This window comes from Trichoderma camerunense (genome assembly GCF_050948025.1).
Source record: "Trichoderma camerunense strain CBS 138272 chromosome Unknown V8C40scaffold_7, whole genome shotgun sequence".
Lineage (NCBI taxonomy): Eukaryota > Fungi > Ascomycota > Sordariomycetes > Hypocreales > Hypocreaceae > Trichoderma > Trichoderma camerunense.
Window position 1 is genome coordinate 100,646 of NW_028145363.1, and position 21,073 is coordinate 121,718.

The 21,073-nt window shown below is 51.2% G+C and overlaps 6 protein-coding genes across 6 annotated transcripts; 1 reads left to right on the forward strand and 5 right to left on the reverse strand.

Annotated features, from left to right (window-relative positions):
• Positions 1 to 862: 862 nt before the first annotated feature.
• V8C40DRAFT_242093 (uncharacterized protein) lies at positions 863 to 3,976 on the forward strand. Its single transcript, XM_083215151.1, has 6 exons — positions 863 to 1,282; positions 1,377 to 1,537; positions 1,641 to 2,399; positions 2,479 to 2,551; positions 2,605 to 2,814; positions 2,892 to 3,976. The coding sequence occupies exons 1-6, from the start codon at positions 1,240 to 1,242 to the stop codon at positions 3,599 to 3,601; spliced, it is 1,956 nt and encodes a 651-aa protein (XP_083073997.1). The 5' UTR covers positions 863 to 1,239; the 3' UTR covers positions 3,602 to 3,976.
• On the reverse strand, positions 3,896 to 7,727 carry V8C40DRAFT_242094 (SNF2 family N-terminal domain-containing protein). Its single transcript, XM_083215152.1, has 2 exons — positions 4,546 to 7,727; positions 3,896 to 4,483 (listed from the first exon to the last, which is right to left on the reverse strand). Exons 1-2 carry the CDS (start codon positions 7,420 to 7,422, stop codon positions 4,103 to 4,105), a joined length of 3,258 nt encoding a protein of 1,085 aa, XP_083073998.1. The 5' UTR covers positions 7,423 to 7,727; the 3' UTR covers positions 3,896 to 4,102.
• Positions 7,728 to 7,870: 143 nt separating this feature from the next.
• Positions 7,871 to 9,081, reverse strand: V8C40DRAFT_242099 (Ran GTPase-binding protein NTF2). Its single transcript, XM_083215153.1, has 6 exons — positions 8,910 to 9,081; positions 8,826 to 8,843; positions 8,695 to 8,759; positions 8,563 to 8,634; positions 8,408 to 8,503; positions 7,871 to 8,337 (listed from the first exon to the last, which is right to left on the reverse strand). Exons 1-6 carry the CDS (start codon positions 8,914 to 8,916, stop codon positions 8,215 to 8,217), a joined length of 381 nt encoding a protein of 126 aa, XP_083073999.1. The 5' UTR covers positions 8,917 to 9,081; the 3' UTR covers positions 7,871 to 8,214.
• A 352-nt stretch (positions 9,082 to 9,433) lies between these two features.
• Positions 9,434 to 11,540, reverse strand: V8C40DRAFT_242105 (beta-lactamase/transpeptidase-like protein). Its single transcript, XM_083215154.1, has 3 exons — positions 11,202 to 11,540; positions 10,146 to 11,131; positions 9,434 to 10,077 (listed from the first exon to the last, which is right to left on the reverse strand). The coding sequence occupies exons 1-3, from the start codon at positions 11,451 to 11,453 to the stop codon at positions 9,645 to 9,647; spliced, it is 1,671 nt and encodes a 556-aa protein (XP_083074000.1). The 5' UTR covers positions 11,454 to 11,540; the 3' UTR covers positions 9,434 to 9,644.
• A 791-nt stretch (positions 11,541 to 12,331) lies between these two features.
• V8C40DRAFT_198862 (uncharacterized protein) lies at positions 12,332 to 14,421 on the reverse strand. The gene is made up of 3 exons (XM_083211955.1): positions 13,251 to 14,421; positions 12,814 to 13,166; positions 12,332 to 12,750 (listed from the first exon to the last, which is right to left on the reverse strand). The coding sequence occupies exons 1-3, from the start codon at positions 14,260 to 14,262 to the stop codon at positions 12,409 to 12,411; spliced, it is 1,707 nt and encodes a 568-aa protein (XP_083074001.1). The 5' UTR covers positions 14,263 to 14,421; the 3' UTR covers positions 12,332 to 12,408.
• A 1,093-nt stretch (positions 14,422 to 15,514) lies between these two features.
• On the reverse strand, positions 15,515 to 20,768 carry V8C40DRAFT_274234 (tubulin-tyrosine ligase; the record flags this gene model as incomplete). The annotated part of the gene is made up of 7 exons (XM_083220582.1): positions 15,515 to 16,469; positions 16,538 to 16,722; positions 17,576 to 17,706; positions 17,768 to 20,153; positions 20,212 to 20,498; positions 20,560 to 20,664; positions 20,726 to 20,768. The coding sequence occupies 7 exons, from the start codon at positions 20,766 to 20,768 to the stop codon at positions 15,515 to 15,517; spliced, it is 4,092 nt and encodes a 1,363-aa protein (XP_083074002.1).
• Between the last annotated feature and the right edge of the window lie 305 nt (positions 20,769 to 21,073).

Below are 21,073 nucleotides of genomic sequence, written 5' to 3' on the forward strand. Positions count from 1 at the left end.
CAGGCAGACAGCTTGACGATGTTTGGATCTACGATGAGGGGCTGCACTGGAGAGTATATGGGGCCTCGAGGCAATGTACAAAGTAGGCGAAGATTTTCTTTTCTTAAAAGACTGGAATTTGAGAATTATATTTATTCGATTGCTTGAACGATGCTGTATGTTGCGTCTACTTGTGAGGGTATAGAAGAAACGAACGCAGACACGCAATCTGTGAAGCTTCCTAGCTCCTCTTCGTTAAGTTCCATGGGCCTACACGTAGTACTTCGTGAGAGGATTCGCTATCCTGAATACGTGGCCTGGCTATTCTATCACGAGATATCTGTTTGTTTTGTACTCAACAGTCTACGAAGCTTGCTTGGCTTGGGACCTATAAATGGATTAGGCCTAGCCATCTATTGATGGGGCGAAATGACGAGATAAGGCGGGATGGGCGTGGCGTTGGAGTGGCGCGGCCAACCACGTAATGCGGAATGGGAACTGGGGCGCTTCAGCTGCTGAGCCTCTGCTGTGAGGATGACGGACTCTAAGCTTTATTACAAGGTTGCATGCAAATCTAGGTAGGTACATGCCTATCTTTGAGGCTGGTGGATTGTATTCCATTGATGTTAATGAAACCTTGAAATGATTAAAAATAAAATATTGTAGAAAACAACAATGAATTGCCCTGTTCACTTACCTTATCCGTCTTTGTACTTGATGTGTTCAAGTGTCGCTTTTGCAATACTCCCAGGTACAAGCTGCGGGTACGGAGGCCTGGATGCTCGCTGCGGATTACGAGGCGAGGTACTTGCGCACTTGGGACCTGCTGCGTGAACCCATGGCTGCATTCGCCGGCAGACAAGGTACCCGGTCCAGCAATTCTGGAGGTGCGAGGCCAGTGTCGTAACTCTGAGCGGGTACTCGCCCGTCCTCGTCATGTACCTACATGTACATGCATGTGCGCACTGGGTGGCTCACAAAGTGCTGCTTGTAGGCTAACTAAGGCAGAGAGGCACCTAACACTATTAGAACTGCTCAACTTAGACTCGACACCTCCACGATCCTGCTTTTCTCCAACTCGGCATCCTGTCGTCACCTGCTTCGCCCGTGGCCCATAAGAAGCTTCCGTATCTCCTGCGAGCTTCAGCAATACCCGTTCGCCAACTGTCAAAACTCCGTGCGACCGCATCTCGAGCTGCTGCCTTAGCCTCAGCCTAGCCCTTTCAACCAACGTCATACCTCTAGTCATCAGCAGTAGCCATGTTCCGAGCGGCGGCGGCTGGGCCGTTTGACGAAGTCGTCAGTGAGTTTTTGCAAACCCAGAGAGGCACTCGCATCGATATATTCCTGATGATGCTCTCCTTGTTGCCCCCGTGTCCTTGCTAACGGCATCGCAGCCAAGGCGACTGACGAGAATCTGACGTCGGAGGACTGGGGCGCCATCATCGAAGTATGCGACAAGGTGTCTGGCGACCAGAATGGCTCCAAGGAAGCCGTCCAGAGCATGATCAAGAGGCTCGCTCACCGAAATGCCAACGTGCAGCTCTACACTCTCGAGGTTCGTCCATGTTCATCCCCTTTGTCCCTTCTCATGGCGGCAGGATTTCCCCCGCTCGCCGCCGAGGCCCAAAAAATCACCCGGCTAATGCCTCTCCCACCAGCTTGCGCACGCCCTCTGCCAAAACTGTGGAAAGAATATGCACCGCGAAGTCTCCAGCCGCGCTTTCACCGAGGCCCTGTTGAAGCTGGCAAACGACCGGAACACCCACCAGCAGGTGAAGAGCAAGATCTTGGAGAAGATGCATGAGTGGACCGAAATGTTCAGCAGCGACGCCGACCTGGGCATCATGGGCGACGCCTTCCACAGGCTGAAGCAGAGCAACCCTTCGTTACACCCACCCAGCGCACCCCAGAAGCAGGGCCTGACCGACCTGGACCGACAGAAGGAAGACGACGAGCTACAGATGGCCCTCAGGCTCAGCTTGCAAGACGAGGAATCCAAGAAGCCGGCTCAGGCGGCGCCATCTGCCCAGGCGGGATCTAGCAATCAACAGCAGCAGAATGCCCCGGCATCCACTGCCGTGCCTTCAGGTACCACGGCTGCCACGGTTAGCAGAGTACGCGCTCTCTTTGACTTTACGCCCACCGAACCCGGCGAACTGGAATTCAAGAAGGGTGATGTCATTGCTGTGCTGGAGAGCGTCTACAAGGATTGGTGGCGTGGATCGCTCAAGGGAAAGACGGGCATCTTCCCTCTCAACTACGTCGAGAAGTTGGCGGATCCCACACCAGAGGAGATGCAGCGAGAGGCTCAGATGGAAGCGGAGGTTTTTGCTGAGATCAAGAACGTGGAGAAGCTCCTAACGCTGTTGAGCGCTTCCAACACGGGACCACGAGAGGAAGACAACGAAGAGATTTCGGTAAGTATGCGCCAGCGCATTGAAATACATTCGCGTTGAAACACAAATCTATCACCAAGGTACTAACCACTTTCCTCAGAAACTATATCACCAGACGCTTGCAATCCGCCCTAAGCTGATCAAGCTGATTGAGAAGTATTCTCAAAAGAAGGGTATTGACTACTTTCACTAGCGTATCATTGCACATTGCTAACAACCAACGCAGATGACTTCACCCAGCTCAACGAAAAGTTCATCAAGGCTCGAAGAGACTATGAATCGCTGCTAGAATCGTCCATGTCTCATCCTCCTCAGCACAACTACCAACAGTATGCCATGCGCCCAGGCCCTCAGGGGTACGCGCCGCCAGGAGGCAACTATCCACCACAGCCTCAGCAACAGGATCCCCAGAGATTCTACACCCCTGGTCCTCAAGGTTCGACTTCCCGCACACCTACGCATTGAAGTGATTCAACATTGTTGTCAGCTCTAGTTGCTAACCGTTGGTATAAGGCCGGCCACAGTACAACCAGACTTCTTCCCCACCTCCTAACTTCCCACAGCCTGGGGCTCCTGCACAAGGTCCTCCTCCTCACTCTGCACCAGCCCCCTTCTATGTGGCAGGAACCGAAGTGCCAACTCATGCTGCTGCAGGCCAGCCGCCCGCTGCTCAGCCATATCCTCCGAGAGAACAAGCTCCTAGAATACCATCCAATGGCAGCCAACCTCCTCCCCTCAATACCTCAACATCACCGCCTCCTCAAAATTTCAACCCCTTCAAACAGCCTGGTAACCAGCAGCCGCCAAGCACTTACGGCGCCCAGGAACTAGCTACATCTGTATACGATTCTCCTATTGCTCCTAACAACCCAACTTCTGCCGCCACATATTCTAGCTCTGTCTATTCTCAAGAAGGCCCAGGCATGCCTCACCCAAAGGATAACGAGCCAGTAGCTCCCTATACTACGCAGCAACAACCGTCGTACCAGAGCTACCAGCCTAATCAACAACCCCCTTCTGCTCCTCCCGGCCAACGCCCTCCTAACACCATGAGCCCACCACCCTTGCAGCCCAGTGGTGCTGCGTACGACGCTCGTCAAAATCTACCAAGCCAATCAGGCGCGGCTGGTGGCCCTCAGTATAGACCGTATCAGCCCCCAGGTTCGGCGGAACCTAGCGCTCCGGCTCCAAACGACTACTATCGTCAACCGGGAGTCTATTAGTTTAGTTAATGAGCGTGATGTGTCAGACTAGATGGACTGGCTTCAGAATGTTAATGATAGGGAAGCGAATTTTTACTCTGTTCTTACGAAAGGGGAGGAAGAAGAATGCCTTTTGTGTTTTTTTCTATCTTTGGGTTACATGAATGGAATGCCTAGCGTGGATATGGGATGGAGAGAGATGATAGGAACAATACCTTGTTTTTTTCCCGTCTACTTTTTCTTTTTGAGTTGATTGGTTATCCTTCATTGCTTTTGTGCTCCTCTGACGTGGTTGCTCTGAATTTGATGGATAACGTGTGTGCTTCGTAAAGAGTTTTAATTTTTTAAATGTATATTCACATCATCGTATACAATCAATATACATGTACTCATTCATGATGTGTAATGAACCTTGTTAAACCCAGCAAGCACTCTATGGTGCTACCAAAACAATTTCCCATCCAGTCCCTTTACCATATCTATACCTCATAATCATAATCATAGTCATAAAAGCATAACTCTCTACCACCGTCTCGCATACGCACTATTCTCCGGCTTCTGCACCTTCTTCCGCCCCGTCTTCTGCAAAAACGACACAGCAGCATCTTTAGCCCTCCTATCCTCATCCTCCGCAGCCGCAGTATCGTACTGAACATGCGCGCCGCCGTCCTGGAAGCGTGAAGTATGGATGGGCTTGAACAGCTCAATGATTTCATTGAGGCCGAGCTTGAGGGCACCCTTACGGGAGGATCCTTCGATGGTCTGCTCGGCGAGGAGGCGTTTCTTTTCTTGGAGCTCGAGAATACCTTCTTCGACGGTGTGGGTGACGGTGAGCTTGTAGACGACGACGTCGACGGTTTGGGTGAGGCGGTGGACTCGGTCTATGGCTTGTTCTTCAACAAACTGCAATAGATTGTTAGTATCTGATGTAAGAAGAAGAAGAAGTCGAAAAAGAAAGAACTTACGGGGTTCCAAAACGGCTCAATGATGATAACCCTCGTCGCAGCAGTCAAGTTCAAGCCCAAACTTCCGCACTTGAGACTACAAAGCAGCACCCTCGTCGACTTATCCTCACGAAGTTTCCGCAAACTCTCCTCTCGCGCATCATTCCTCATACTACCATCGTAACGCGTAAACCGGAACCCTTCCTTGCGCAGGAACGGCTCCACCAAGTCGAGCATCGACGTAAACTGCGAAAAGACGATGAACTTGTGCTCGTGCGCCTCTGCGCGCAACAACTTAGTGAGTTCACGGATCTTGGCTGATGAAAAGATGCTCTTGCCGTCTGGCGAAGGGTCGTACTCTTCCGAGGCATCTGAGTCCTCCTCCTCTTCGGACTCAGATTCGGTCTCTGAATCGGCGTCGGTCTCTGAGCCAGCTTCGGAATCATCATCAGAAATTGTGATGATGCGCTTTGACTTTGCCTTTGAAGTGCGGGGAGCCTTGTCCTTGAGCGTCTGCTTGGCCATACCCTTTGTTATTTCAGATATGGACAAAAGAGAGTCATCATCCGACGCCTCGTCCACAGATTTGTACCCTTCCTCTTCTCTGGCAATGGAATCATCCACCACAAAGCTATCAAGGTTGCTTTGATCATCATCGTCTTCTTCTTCAGAGTCTTCGGAATCCTCTGATCCTATAGAGTCTCCGCCACCTTCTGCATTCTCGTCTTCTGATCCTCCAGCTTTACCGAGCTTCAGGGCTCCCCGCTCGCTCTCTGAGACAATCCAGCTGCCCTCATCATCATCCTCTTCTTCTTCATCGCTGTCAATGACGGCTTTGCGGTTTCGATGACGACGAGATGTTTGCTTCGGTTCCTCCTCATCTTCATCATCACTATCAAGAACGGCATTCCGGTTTCGTGGTCTACGAGTACTTCGTGGTCTGGGCTGTTCTTCCTCTTCCTCTTCCTCTTCTTCTTCTTCCTCCTCGTCCTTCGGACGTCTCTGTGGTCGCTTTTTCTCCCCCTTCTTCTTGGAGGATGCTGTTTTCACAGTCTTTTTAGCCTTCTTCTTTGTCTTAGTGTTTGACTTCTCGCTGCCGTAAAAGAATGCCAAATCCGAAGCGCAGTCAGCACAATGGTCATCTCCAGAGTCTCGTCCCTTTTTATCCACTGGTCGGCCGCAAATGCTACACTCCTTAGTGGTGATTCCCATATCTGAAAACAAATCGGCCACCGAATCCACATCCGCATCTTGCTGCTTGGCATTCGAAACGCCCGTTGAAAGCGCATCCTTGTCATCCCCTAGTTTTCCCTCCAGCAGTTTTGGGTGATTACACGCCTGTCGCAAACGTAACAGCAATGTAAAGGCGTTGGCGTAGCTAATCTTCTCTTTCATCATCCTTGTCATGCTTTGGTCGGCACGAGCTTCCAATTTTTGGTAAAACTTCCGCTCTGCAGGAGATAGCTCAGTAGCGACAGTGACTACCTTGCGGTTGGTATGTCTAAATCCGTTTATCGCTGCTGCACCGTCGGCTGATGGTACTCCGCCAGGTGTGAGTGCACCGGCCTGCTTCAGAATCTCCTTTGTGCGCCTCTTCATGAAACAGCGAAGAAAGCCGTGAAGCCTACCGAGAGCGATATGACCTTTGCCGCTTTTCATGGGGAGCTCGATCTGATCCTTCCATGACTTCAAATCATCGTAGGGCCTGATGCGAAGAAACTTGATAAGGGACTGCAACTCCTCAAGATTGTTCTGCATTGGTGTCCCGGATAAGCACCATCGATACTCTGATTTCAGCGCACAGCAAGCCTTGGTGGCCTTTGCATTGCGGTTCTTGATGGTGTGTGCCTCATCTAGGATGACTCGCCACCAGTGAAGTCCAAAGCAACCTGTCGGGGCATCCTCCAACGACTTTCCGTGCTCAGAGACGAGGATCTGGTAGGTCGTAATGACAACATCGTACAATTTAAGGTCCTCGGCTTGCTTTGTCCTCTGCGGCCCGTGATGAACCAGTACTTTTAGACCTTGTTCCTTAACCACCCTCTCGTTGATCTCCGTCTCCCATTGCCTGATCAATGCCAGAGGGGCAACAACGAGAGTCGTCTTGTCGACCTTTTGAAAATTCTTTTTCCAACCCTCCTCGTCCTTTTTCGGCTTTTGATTGAGGAGGATAAGGGAGATTGACTGTAGCGTCTTGCCTAGTCCCATGTCGTCGGCAAGCAAGCCACCCTTGGGAACAGTTCCCTTCTTGACCGGACCAAGTTCACGGCCACGCATCCAGTTGACACCCTCTACCTGGTGAGGTAGCAATTGTACCTTGAGACCAACCACATTGCCATCTTTGGCTATAGTCTTGGGGTCTTTGGGGGTCGTATCGTCTGTGGGCTTCTTCTTCCCTTCTCCTGACGGCTCTTGGTTCACATCGGGTTCGACTCCTTCGTCGTCATCGCCCTCCAGGCCCCCCTCCAGCAGCGCCTTCAAATCTTCGCTGGCCTTTGCCGGATCCGTATAGAACACCTCTTCTCCACGACGTTGGGGTGCTGCAGCTATCGAAGGCACAGTCGAAGCCGACGACGGGACTGAGCTGAACATGGGGGGCGGAGGTGCGATTCGAGGGTGGTACGTCGGCGCTCTGGGGCCATTGACGTGGCTTTCGAGATGATGCTCGGGGCGAGTCTTCTGACGGATGAAGATATCGGCTTTCTGCTTACGAGAGGACATCATCTTGGTCGGGTGCCCAAAGGTGGGATGGGCTGTTGCTGCCCCAAAGGCGCTGCTGGTATCGGCCTGCCCATTGCCCTTGAGAGTGGACTTGATCAGGGCCGAGATGTCAGTGTCGCTCTCGGGGCCATTGGCATTATCAGCGGCCCGCTGCTTGGACCCTCGCTCTTGGACCATGTTGATCTCGATCTAGATCTGTGAGGTTGCGGTTGTGGTGTTGGAGGGGCAAGATTTCAAGGGTCCAGAGGTGGCTTGGGTTCCCGATATTGGGCTTCAACTATCAGGCTTGAATAAGTCTTGTCAACTAGGAAGAAAATAAAAAACAATAAAATAATAGAAGAAAAAGAGCCTTTAAATGCAAAACACAGCTCGGCTTTCTTACAATGTTCTCGTTTTTGATTCATGGAAGTCGTGCACTTCGACACACGCCCCTCACTTGCACATGATTCCCGTTCACGATTGTCAGGTACCAAAAACCAACAACCCAAGTCAATGCCAAACGCCATGACATAATTGCCCCAGCAACTGACACACACCAAACGCGAAGCGTCCAATAGCCTAACAGACACTGTGATAAACAACTAGAGGCCTACACCTCACACAGTGCTTACAGTGCGGTTGGCGATTCGGGGGTACTGAGGACCTATCTCGGAAAAAGCACAGGTAACATGGCAGACTAAGCGACGAAGGGATTCACTACTTCGAGAGAAATCAAGATATTTGGTTTCGACTATATGCCTGAAAAGCTTATGAAGTTTTTTTTTGGGAAGAAATCTGTCTAAAGAGTTGATGACTCGTAGACATGAGAATACATAACACACATCTCTGGCCATTTGTCTGCTCCCCTCCGAGCCTGCTCCCCTCCGAGCCTGCTTCCTTATCTTCATCTTATGGAGCTCTTGTATCACCAAGCCAAACATTACCCTGTCTTCGCTCACAAGTATCGTTTCCTTTCGCCAAATTCATAGCCTAGTAAACCAGCTTGAAGATGTCGTTCTTGACGACGAAACCAGTGATTTCGCCGCCGGCACCCTGGGTGACGCTGACCTTGAAGTTCTGGACAAAGTTTATCAGGTTCTCATCCTCGTCGACCTAGAGGCATACATGTCAGTTATATCTCCGCCACACTTTGGCTTGCTTTCTTTGATATAGAACTCAGTACCTTGAGCTTTCCGGTAACCAGGATCAGGAGATCGCCAGAGGCGAGCTGGGCGTCAAGGGTGGAGAGCTGGTGACCGCTCATCTTGAAGGGGAGGCTCTGCGCAGAAGTTAGATACAGCGCTTCGAATAAACGTATATCAAGAGGGTTAAACCCACAGTCAGCTTTTCCAGAATGGCCTGGGCACCCTCAAACTTCTGAGACTCGAAAGTGAGGACGGACTCGGGGCTCTAGTTGCGAACATTAGTGGAAAGGCGCTCCCGAAATGCTGCCTAGCATCGCAAACGTACGTAGACCGCGGCCAGGCCCTGGATGTTTGTGCTCATTCCCGTGAAGAAGCCATTGACAAACTGCTCTGCGACAGAGAAAGATTTCGCGTTAGAAGACTCGGCTCAGCGACAGCGATTTCGAACACACATACTGGCGATATCCTCGATGTCTATAGCAGTTTTGCGTGATTAGCATCGTCCTGGCGCATCGGCGGAGGGGTTGTTTGCTGTCTTACTAGACATTTTGGCGGCTGTATTTTCGAGAGCGCTTCAAGAACTGACGAAACGTAAGCTTTTGCGCAAGAATATACCACTGAGGCGAGAGCTTCGGAGACAAACAATGGGTATATATTCGTAGTTGGGTTATCGCAAAATGTGCCCAAGGCTTTGAAGAACGATAAACGGTAGGGAGGGATGGTGGGGTAGATGAGGGACACACAGTGCCAACATGATTTTTTTTCTCATGTCGTGCTCCGTGGGTGAATATATCTGATAAACGCATCGAGCTATACAACAGCTGCGTATGTACATAATTAGCGGGGCGAGAGCTCTGATAAGAGGGCACATGCATTAAAGAGGATGCTGGTCTATATCTTTGATCCGCCGAAAATTTAACAGCTTCAGGTCAAGACTCTTTTTCTTCACAAGCTGGATTCCATTAGGGCCAGAAGATAATTTGCCCGCTACGAGTTTTTGTTCTTGCTTCATCGCTGCAATGGATTGATCTTTAAACTAAATGGTAAGTCAATTAGCAAAAACTGGCGCTTTTCTAGCAAACATCACATCTCTTTCCTGATGATAAAACTTAAGAACGGCCAACTGAATTTCATGTTGAATTCTTAATCACCAACTTTATGTCTGACACGAATACACATTCTCTATTTGCAATATCCTTCTTCATTATTATATCTCATTTGAAGCTTGCAATCGCTAACAGGATCGCAATTCAGCTCGTCAACACTCCTCTGACTTTACGCGATTCGCTTATACTCTGCCGTTCCTTCGGGTATGGGATCCGTTGGACTTTCCCATACAATATCAATCGCCGAAGGCTTTCCATCGGCGCCCACCTTGAACTCCGCTGCCATAAAGTCCACGTATTTACGGCCGCCGTAGATTGGCGCCGGTAGGTATACGATCCAATGATCGCCAGAGACATGGTGAAAGCGCATTGAGTAGTTCCACGTAGAATCGGGGCGATCCGCAACAAGAATCTTCTCGCCTGGCTTATCTGGGTGAGGCTCTTCGCGAAGGGTGATGTTTCCGTATCCCACGTTGTAGTATGTGCCCAACAACTCGCTCGTAGACAACGTAGAGGGCAATCCGGGATTTGGCCTGTCGGGGTACAGAACATCCAGTGCATTGTCGTACAACCAATCCAGCTTCTCCTCGGCTTTGCTCCACCTAATGCAGAGTCAGTATTCATAATTGGATCTTCGTACATTTGAGTACGATGTCGATTGAAAACTTACTTGGCGCCGAAATCAGCGCGGTCCTTCTCAGGAATTCCGAGCTTGTCTTCAATGAGCTTCCATCCAACAATCTCTTCCACGACATGGCATTTGGCGGTATTTCCCAAAGCTACCACACCATACTTGACTTCCGGAAACCAATAAACCTCAGCTCCGTACGCATGCATTCCTCCGCTATGAGTATACAGCACATGGCCTTTATGCAAAGTCCTCACCCAGCCAAGCCCATAAAGCTGGAGATCGAGGCCATTTCCAGGCTCGCCCGGCCAAAACACTCTCGGGGTTCTGATATCCTTGTGAACATCTCCAGATAGAGGGCCGGACTGGTGAATCAAACTCTTCACCCATTTTGCGTAGTCGGCAACGTTGGAGATGACGGATCCCGCTCCGCTGACTTCGGTCAAAGTCATGAATGGGATTTCCTCATACTCTTCCTTGTCCAAGTTCCAGGCGTATCCCGAGGCCATGTGCTCGGGGGCATCCAAAGCGCTTTGTAGGTCAAAATAAGTCGACTTCATCCCCAGGGGCTCCCACAGGAGCTCCCTAAGCACATCACCAAGCCACTTGCCCGTGACCGTCTCAATGACATACGAAAGCGTCACATACATCAAATTGCAGTAATAAACCGTCACCCGCGGCTCAGCAGCCATTGGCAGATTCCGCAGATTGCGAACAATGTCCCTCGGAAGTGCCGGCCTTCCATCAATCTCCTTAACGGAAGAGATGTCGTGACGGGGCATGCCCGTTCGGTGGCTCACGGCATCGTCCAAAGTAATGTGGTTCGTCGCCCAATCGTCCTGCAAGACAAAGTCGTCCCGGATAATAGATGAGATGGGCGTCGCCCAGCCCTGCGAAAAGGCCGAGTAATTGCTCGAGTGAATAAGCGCAGACAGGACAGCAGCTACTTGTGCTTTGCTTGTCGAAGCGCCGTACCAGAGAGTCTCTGGCGTAGCTGGGATATCCGGCAATGTCGCATACCCATAGCCCTGGAGCAGCAGCGTCAGAAGAGCAACCTCGTATTATACCATACGATAACTTTCGTATAAAAGCCCTCACCTCGGTGTACACATCATCACCATCAATCACCGCCAGCGCAACGCCAGGAACCTTCCACTTCTCCAACTGCTCGAGCACAAAATCCCCAAATTCAGCCGTCAATGGGTTTCCACTTGCCGTAGAACCTTGCTCTGAAATCGGCTTCTGCTCGCTTTGCGCGTGAACATATGCCGCTGCGTTTCCACGACTCCCGGCAATCGCCACGGCGGCGGCAAGGCCAAGCGCCGGGAAGAGGCGCAATTGTCGACCCATTGTTAAGAATTCTCAAAGAAAGCCAATAACTAATGTGCTTTGTCTCCTTTCCCTTCTTCTACTTCTTCCGTACAATCACATAGAATCAAGATTCAACCCAGAAGAGCAGATGACGTTCACTCGTATATATAACCTAAGGTATCTATAGATTTGGAGTAGCCCCTGGCAAAAGTACCTGGCAAAAGTACCCCGCGTTGCGTAAATGATCGAATCCTTCGGCGCAAAGCGTCACATTGAGCTGATGTGATATCAAACCCCATGTATCCAACAGCCAACCCCCCAAACTATGTCAAAGATAAAGGCAGATAACAAAGTCGTATGGGAAAATACGCTTCTTGCCCCTTTCATGGGATTCTGCATCTGCATATATAAAAAAGGATGGGCTAATCGATATAGAAGCATCTTTAGGTCAACAAAAAACTTGATTCCTGATGCACATCTAACGAATTTTTAGTCCCCCATATATAGCCAACCCTCTCAGCATACCGTAGACTCGCATACCGAAAAGCGGTGGATGAGCAACGCCGCTCGTAGGTCATCGCTATTGTCTATAGGTAAGGGAATGCAACCTGCCACACAGCCCAGCTCCAACCGGCAGCCTGTAGAAGCGCTCTCCAGATGCCGCTGTGAAAGAGGAAAACGGCGTCTCAAGGCTCCCAGGTGCCCCCAATTGTTTCCGTCCACATTTATTCCGGCTCTCCTTTTTACCAAATCCAGTGAGAGGATAAAAAAAAATATACTTGGCTTCAATCACATCCAGCAAATTCGCTCGTACATCATGGTCCATTCCCGTAAAGCGTAGTCGTCAAAGGCTGATTTCGTGGTTGCGGCAAAATTCGGTTCGCTCTTGATGCGTCGCTTGGTCATTCCAATAAGCAAGTTATTAAGATTTCGAAATTCGACCTTGTCAAATTTCCCCGAGGTATAGAGTGCTTTGGCAAACACGCTGCTGCATTTACAGCTCTTCCTCCTCTATTCTGATTTCTGGTGTTGACGTAGAAGCACCTTCTTTGGTTGGGGATTCAGCTTTAGTGGAAACGGCAGTGCCCAGAGCTGCGCTCAAGCTTTGTGTGGTAGAGAATCTATCCCCGGTATTGCCTTGGTCGACGCTTGGCCGTGCTTTCTTAAGCGGACTGCCAACCATTGCGGCGGCAAGAGAATCGAAATTGGCCTGTAGGCTCGAAGAAGCGCTTGGTGCTGATCCGGCCAACACTCCTGGGTCGGCCGGAGAGTCGGTTCGCTGTGAGGTTTCCGGGGTGGAATTTGCGTCGGGTTCGGCCGAATGTGCCCTCTTAAGCTGTTTGTGAAATAATGTTAGTAAATCTAACTCGACCATGACTTTGGGGCAGTTGGGTCATACGTGTATACGGTTAACACCGTCAGCTAATTCGCCCTGGAACTTTGCATCCTCTGGTGCTAGCTTGGAATTAGTTTCCTTGTCGGCTACTTCTTCCATCTTGCCAATGATTGCGCTCTCTTCGTCATCGTCATCGCTATCATCGGCGACGTTGCCGTTGCTCTTCTTCCTAGCCTTCCTTCGTCGCGCCTCTTCGGCTTCTTGATCTCGGAAGGCAGAAAATCCAACAGTGCCGCCTGCTTTGAGAGGGCCTATGTTAGAGAAGTCTATCTGACCCGAGCGCCTTTTGGCAGAGATGGCAGTAGCCTGAGGGTTATTCTTCGCCGATTGAAGGACGCCAATCTTTTGCAGTTGTCCTATTTCGGTGTTAATTAGAAAATACACTCAGATGAGAAGGGAGAAAAACGATATGAATAAAAGGGGAGAAGAGTTGAACTTACTTTCACCGCGATAGAAAAATGTAAAGGTAGCATAAGGCTTGTCTGGGCCATCGATTCCAGTAACTGTTTGAGTGCTGATGGTCTTAGGATCAAGCGTCTTGGGCTTGGCAAAACTAGTCGTGTGCTCAACATCCGCGTCGATGCCATTGCCATTCTCGTATTCTTCATCCCCGTCGTGTGCGTCAAACTGAGGTGAGTATTCCCCCTTCTTAATCTCTCCTGAAGCCAGGACGCGGAACATTGCCACCTTAATCTGACCTGTTGCCTCCGGGGGTTCGTCATCATCATCCGACCAAGAGTCAGAATCATCATAGACTGCTTCGATGGGGGAAGCCTCATCGCCATATCGAAGAGTTCCCTTGCGCCCATCTGCATCCATGGTAGAGTTCCCCTCTAAAGCTGCGGCCTGTCGCCGCCTCCTTCTCTCGAATTTCTGACGCCGCTTCTCGAGCTTTTCCGCAGCATCGTGGCCCTTGAGGTCCAAGCCATTAAGCCAGCGCTCAAGACCGACCTCTCGGAAGAGGAATTCGCGCTCAGCTAGGCCGCCGCCCTCGGAATCGGGTACTTGCACCCAGCGACTGTTGACCCAGGTTTCCTCGCCTGGTCGAAGCAAGGTGGCCACCTCTTCTTTGCCTCTCCCATCAAAATAAATGTAGGCGGCAATCGTTTCGTTTTCCGAGTTTGTCAAGGGCATGTAGGGAGCGACCGCTCCAGCAGCCTTGCCTGCATTCTGAGAGCCAGAGTGGAGACCCCCGACGAATTGCGGCTTCGGGTAAGGGTTGGACTCGGACGCCTTGGGAGCCGAGTACGGGATGGGGAGGCCGGGCGTCAAGAGCGTGATGGAAATGGCAAATTTGGCGGGTTCCGGCTTGTTGCTCGAGTTGAGGGTTGGCTGCGGCACCGGAATGTAGGTGCTGATGCGGGACAGCCTCGACTGCTTCTGGATGCCGTATTCGGGGAGCGGAGCGGAGTTGGCATGGATGCTCACCGCAATGCCCTTGAAGCAGGGCATCGTTTCGGAAGGGGAGCTTTGTGTAGGAAAGATGCTTGTCGCTCGAGTGAGAAGGGTTTGGCCAGGCGAGAAGCTGGCGGTCGTTGGGAGACGAGGGAGGCTTGTTGTAGAGAGGGCGGTGGGGGGGGAGACCAGATTAAGCTTGGCGATTAGAAGCTCCGATTTCACCAGCTAGCCATCTCATGTGACGAGGGGGATAGCGTGAGAGAGCGAGAGCGTGCGATGCGCACCAAGAAAACAAAAGACAGAAAATAAAAGCAGGGCGTCGCGTTGACTTTTGGGCTCTCCAAGAGATTTCACGCGAGAATCTTGTCCATGACTATGTTGCTACCGTGCAGTAAATAAGCACCCGAGAGACGCTTCGCTTCGTCAGTGAATGGGGGGGCTGCCCGTCCCGCCGCAGCGGATCATCTCTTGGTCCGGAGCTTTGGCGTGGCGCCGAGCTGTTTAGGTGCACATCACATTGGCACATTGGATCCCAGCCCTCTCTTTTTGCTGCATTTTTTGGGCGCCAGCTGTACCAGTCAGTAGCGCTGTCACAGGCCGCCTCATGCATGAATGCCACAAGCCAGCTGGTTTTCACCGCACACTGGAGCATGCGTTGGCACTGACTCGCATTAACGCTTTTGGTTGTGCCCTAATCTGGCCGTGTCTTGCAAGGATTAATGCCTGCCGTGGCTCTTTTGATGCCTGCCATGGCTCTCCCTGATCCTCTTTCATCACAGTTGTCTCGTGGCTGGCATCCAGTAAGTCATGCAGCCCAACAGCGCTATTGCATGTGCTCAGCACCTACGGCGCCCACAGCGCTGCCTTAGTGCGGATGCTGTGCCTCTCAGGGCATCGAGACTATTGGGACGGGCCGCCGTCCAAGTGCGGGTGTTACCAAACGGGGGCCACTTCAAAGATTTGAAGCGCTGTTTTGGTGGGATTGAGGCTTAAATTCAGTTAGGTAGTGATCAAAAAGAATTTGCCACAGAGGAACAAAGAACTTGCAACAGAAGAACCCAGAATCTACAACAGAAGAACAAAGAAATTTACAACAGAGGAACAAAGGAACAGTCACAAGACGGGGTCATCTGGGTACCTGAGACACTGACACCGTACAAGCACTATTAGCACAAAGCTTCAACGCACATGTCGTCCTTTTGCAGATTGATAATACACAGATATCTGGATAACAGCGCATTGCCTGCTATTCGGGGTATCTTTGAAAATGAAAACGAATGCTCACCCCACCACCCCACGATACTTACTACCTCTCCGGGTCTGACCGTATCGACCTTTTCCGAACACTGCTGCTCCCCTCTCCGCTATAGCTTGTACCAATGCCCGAGTCTCGAGGCTCGCCCTCTTCTTCCTCGTCATCAGCCTCTTCCCCAGCAATGGGTATCTCGTGAAGAGGCTGCTTGTGTTCCTCTTCATCCTTGACATCTGGCTCATGCTTCAAAGGGGGTTGTTTTCCATAGGTAGGAAATTGTTGCGGATAGTCAGATGCGTCATCTCCATCGTCATTCTCATCATACCCATCAGAGTCAGTCATGCCTCCTGTGGTAGACCGACGCTGATTTCTATGGCTCTTGAGCTCCGTGCTACTTGACGAAGTCCCTAGCAGAGAACTCAAGATGGCCCATGCAACGACCATGAACCCGAGTTCGCAGACCCAAAACAGCATCGTAAAAGTGATAAAAGTCAAGAGGCGGTAATGGAACATGAGCCATCGAAGACCGCTAAGCTGTGCAGTCATCGTAAGGGAGGCGCTGTAAATCTGGATTCCTTGCCCCGCCTCCACCTCCACATACGCCGTTGAAGGTATAGCAGAATCTGTCGGGAAGGTGACGCGTTCTGCCACAGGCACATTCAATACGCAAGTCTGCGATGACGGGACTATCAAGTGGTAGAGAAAGAATAGAATACGCGAACCCAAAGACACCACAGGGTCAACGTAGGGGATCAAGGCAGGTCTCCGTGACCTGAACAATACGTTGCTCTGCTCAAAATCCAAACGGTCATTGGCGAATTTGCGTGCGCTCACATCTAACATATCGCTGTATCTCGAATCCAACAGATATAAGCTAATCATAAAGTTTCCTCGCTCGACATTTGGTAGAGATCGCGGCATGGAGAGGGTGACGGAGATGTCGTAGTCTTGCTGCGATTTCAGCATTGGCACCGTGAGCGCAGCAACGCCATATGGATTGGAGCTCAAGCTATTCAGACAAGTGTTAGCGGATGCCACGTGAGGTGTCGCAACAGCATCATGGGTTGTTATACTTACCCATATTGGAGATGAATCGGCGTAGTGACAAACTGGTCTGGGACAAAGTTTTGGAAGAAGAGCACAGAAGCAACTGCTGCCAGGCAGAGCAATGTCACTGCTCCGGACACGAGCAATACGACATTAACAACAGCCCTCTGGACAGGCTTCGAAGTGACGACGCGCGCGGTCTCCTGGAATGTTTCCTGGCGCACGCAGCGAGCGTTAGCTTGAGATTGAACCTTCGAGATGCAGATAATCTGAGGGGCAGATTAAAATTACCATGACATAGAATTACTCCATAGACTGCGCGAATTCGGTTGCGAAAAGAAGATTCAATCCCCTAGAGGCGCCAGGAGCATGCACAGAATAAAAGAAAATATCTGCAAATGTTCCATGTCGTTGGAAAGAGACTCTGAGACGTACGTTTATTGACATGAGCTCTGGTGCATGTGATCAACATGACGTCTTAGCCTACGGCGCTGTACTTTAGCGATACATTCCCCTGAATTTCATCCCGCTGCTACCCTCACAGCAACATGGCCCAGAATTCATTTGGCGGGCCAATGGCCAAAGTACCTTGTGGGTAAACTTAGGTGATTACCGTATTGGGTACTTTTCACAGAAGGCACATGGACATTTCGGCATTTGATCACTTTGAACAATTTCCATACGGTTACGTACAAACTAACATCTACATAATATTAAAAGGGGCATACAATAATTCATATCATATCATGGACAGGAGATGAAGCATAAAGAGAGACAGGGTTGAATTAACGAACCGAACCATAAACAAATTAAACCAAGCATAAACAGTCGGATGTCAGCGTTCTTGCAGATTATTTGCAAAAACATCCTTCATCAAATCATGTACATTCAAACCATAAACAGATCCGTCGTGTTGATCATTCAAAATAAAAGGGGGAAGAGAAAGAAGGGATAAGAAATAAAGAGAAAAGAAGAGGCAAATAGAAGTAAAGACTGTCGTTTAAAACCCATTCATTACCGGCCGTTCACTCAGCATTGCTGAAGGTAGTTGCTTGGGACCAGCCCAACCTGGCCACTTCCGTTGTGGACTTCTGCTTCCCACCAGCCGTCATCTTGATGACGATAGACGGCTAGGTAGTCGCCTTTAGCGAAGCCAAGTTCCTCGGGAATAGCCGCCTGATACATGTACATTGCGCGTGCTACACATAACATTAGTAACATTGTTTAGGGCGCATTTCTGGAAGAGTGTGAGAAACATACCCATATGTAGAATTGGTCGACCATCTCGAGAATATTGTCGTGATGGGTCAGCAACGCTCTTGCTTCGCTGATGTCCTCCCTCGTACAAGCCCATGGCGCGGGAGCCTGGGCGTACGGAGCTTCGACTTCGAGTTGAGCCATATCGATCATCACCACCACCACCAGCCAGTTGTACCGCCATTTCAGACCCACCACCATAACTGCTCGGTGGGCGGCTCTGAGAATGGTTGTAATCTCCTCGGTATGGGTTTGGCGAAGCACCCCTAGTGGATCCTCGAGTCGAACCATGGGGGGACGCGCCGCGGTAGTACCCTTGATTATGCTGCGATAAGCTGGTTGCAGAGCCGTTTCGCCGATGATCATGATAAGGGTTCGGTGACACTGAATGGCGACCCGTCTGTCGAGGATCGTTGCTCATGCGCCGTTGAGGCTGAGGGGATGCGCCGCGATTAGTTGCTGGAGAAACCGAGCCATCGTTGCCTCGAGTGCCGGGTCGGGAAATAGGCGAGTGAGCGCTGCTCACAGATCCTCTGCGGCCGTCATCGCCATAAACGCTCCTGGCCTGATTCGCGATCTTCTGAGTAGCCTCCTTCATTGCCCTAGAAGTCACAGCTGGGGGAGGGACGCCCAGCCTTGTCACCTGACCCTGTGACTGATACGAAGGCGGAGGTTGGCTGCCAGGCGCTGGGAAGGACCGTGTCATGGCAGCCTCCGTGCTTGGAACAGGCGTAGAAATACCATGATACTGATCCGCCGACATCCTCACGGAGGCTTGCTTGCCCACATTGACATTCTTAAGCTCTGCCAGGGCAGCTGCGATTGGGTCTTGCGGCTCAGCCTTCTGAACTGGCTGCTGCGGTCTTTGTCGATTGGTGTCAGATGTTGTGACAGGTAGAACATTTTCGCCCACTCCGAGAGCCAAGCTTGCATTGGCATCGATCGGTTCTGGGCTGGCGGTCCGCTCTTTCAGCAGATTGCGAGTCTGCGGCTCACTGTTGCCGCTGTAAGGCTGAGGTCGACGCACAGGACTCGTCGATGTCTGTGACTGAGATGGATGCCAGGTGTTTCTGTTGCTAGGCGTTGCGTTCCCATTGGCGGCGGCTTGCAAATCCTTAGTGCTCTTACGTCTAAATGGACTGTGGTTCTGGAAAAAGCCGCTCTTCTTTTTGAGCATCCGGTTATCAGGGCTTGCAGAAGCTGACGGATCCTGCTTGACCGGAGACGTTTTGCCACTTTGAGGGTCCTGGCTAGAAATTGACGTGGGATCGGAATATTCGCTGCGGGAGTCCCGACCAGAGGTCCTGGCTGATTGAATCTGAGGGCTGCTGGCTGATGGGGCACCGGGCCGGCAGAGCATCGTCATTCCATCCTTGGGATAGGGGTCGTGGGGGGTTGTTGGTTTTGGACTCTGGTGCCGAGTGTCGTATGGCGATGGCGGCTGCGACGAGCCTGTTTGGGACCTGCGGAACTGCTCGTCTGCGGTCGGTGGCTGTCTACGGTATTGATCCTCGGCCGTAGGTGGTTGCCTGCGATATTGGTCATCAGCCGGATGTGGCTGTCTTCCATAAGGCTGCTGTGGTTGCTCTTCTGGAGGAGGTAGCTGCCGGCGATACTGATCCTCAACCCCTGGTGGCTGCTTTCGATATCGGTCGTCCATGCTTGGAGGTTGCTGCTTTCGATGCTGCTCGTCCATGGATGGGCGTCCAGCCGGAAGCAACTTCTGGGGGCTCTTTTGAGGAGTCGAAGCACCCTCGCGGCCAGTTGGCTTGGGCGGGGTCCTGTGAGCCAAATCATTTGCTAGGGCGGAGTTGGGATCATGGTGAGACTCAAACGTAGAAGGCTGGGGCGAAGAGGAGCGGAAAGCCGGATTGATACTCCGAGGAAACTGCGCCACGGTATAGTTGTGTTCATCTTCGGAAGCCTCAGACTGGGTATCGTGAACATCGCCGCGAACAAAGTTGATATACTTGGGAGCCTCGGGGATTTCTTGGCCTGTACCACGCTCAGTTATGAAAGTGATAATGTCAGTCTCCACATCCATGCCCTCGAGAGAGAGTCGAATCTTTTCGCAAGATGCGTCATCACTGACACAGACCGTTGAGGCGATGTTGGCAAATGTCCAGAGGCTGTTCTTGGTAAAGTCGAGCCGCTCTTCTTCAAGGTCCTGAAATTTATCGGCGGCAGCCTTCCATTCTCGATTCCACCGGACTGTTGTCTCTTCCAATATCTTGACGGCGTTCTCGTATTCCGTGTTTGAAGTTGCGAGGCTGATTTGCGTTTTCTCCAACTTGGCCTTGTTTCGACGTTCTTCTTGGCCCATGACCATGTGGCCTTGTGCGAGATAACCTTTAATTTTCAAGCATTCTTGTTCGTATTTGTCTCGAGTCTTATCCACGGTTAGTTATGAGATGCTTGAGTAGGAGGCTGTGTTTTCTTATCCTTACCTTGTTCACCTGGTTTGTCTGCTGGACCTTCACCTTGAGCAGCTTCTCGACCGTGCCTTGAATAATCTTTCGTCGCTCCTTGTTTCCCCCTGCAAACGCCGCGAGTGGCTCTTCGAGCTCCGTCTTCATTTGCGCGGCAATGCTTTGGTGCTGCTTAGCCGTGGCCTCGAGCTCGCTGCGGACTGTGTCCAGCGAAGCCTTCAATGTTCCGGTTTCGTGGGTGCCTAGAGATTTCTTGCTAAGGTTAAGCAACTTTCGGGCGTACTCATCTTCGATCGCAGCTCGTGCTATATCATCATAAGGTTAGCAATAGATTTGACAGCCGGAGATGTGGGCGAATATCCTCACCGCCATAGAAGGATTTGAGCTCATCGCAGGTTTGTTTCGAGTTCACCATTCGCTCGAGAAGGGGGCCGACGCCAGCATCGTCCTTGCCCCAGAAGTTGTTGGCAACTATATCGACAAAACTGTTAATACGGCCTGCTATCGGCGCGGAGTCGCGAGATACACTGACATGACATGGTGACGGCTGGGGCATCAGCAATTGCGGCAGGCATCGTGCCCGATGGTAAGGGGGGTCAACCGAATTCCAACTCTTGGAAGAAATCAAAGTTGTCCTTGTAAATAAAGTAAAAGCTTGGGCGCTCTCTTGTAATTTGGGCATCCAACGCGCAGTAGCAAGCGTCGCGGATGCAAGGTGCGGATGTGGGTATGGTTATAATAGTGTGTAAACGCTGTAATCTACGGCCACAGCGCCGTAACAGGCGCCGTAGCTTTGTTTGCAGTGGCGGACCAGCGTTGGCCGGGAAACTGGTGGGTGTGGCTGGTCACGTGAGATTGCGCACCGTACCTGATGCCCAGC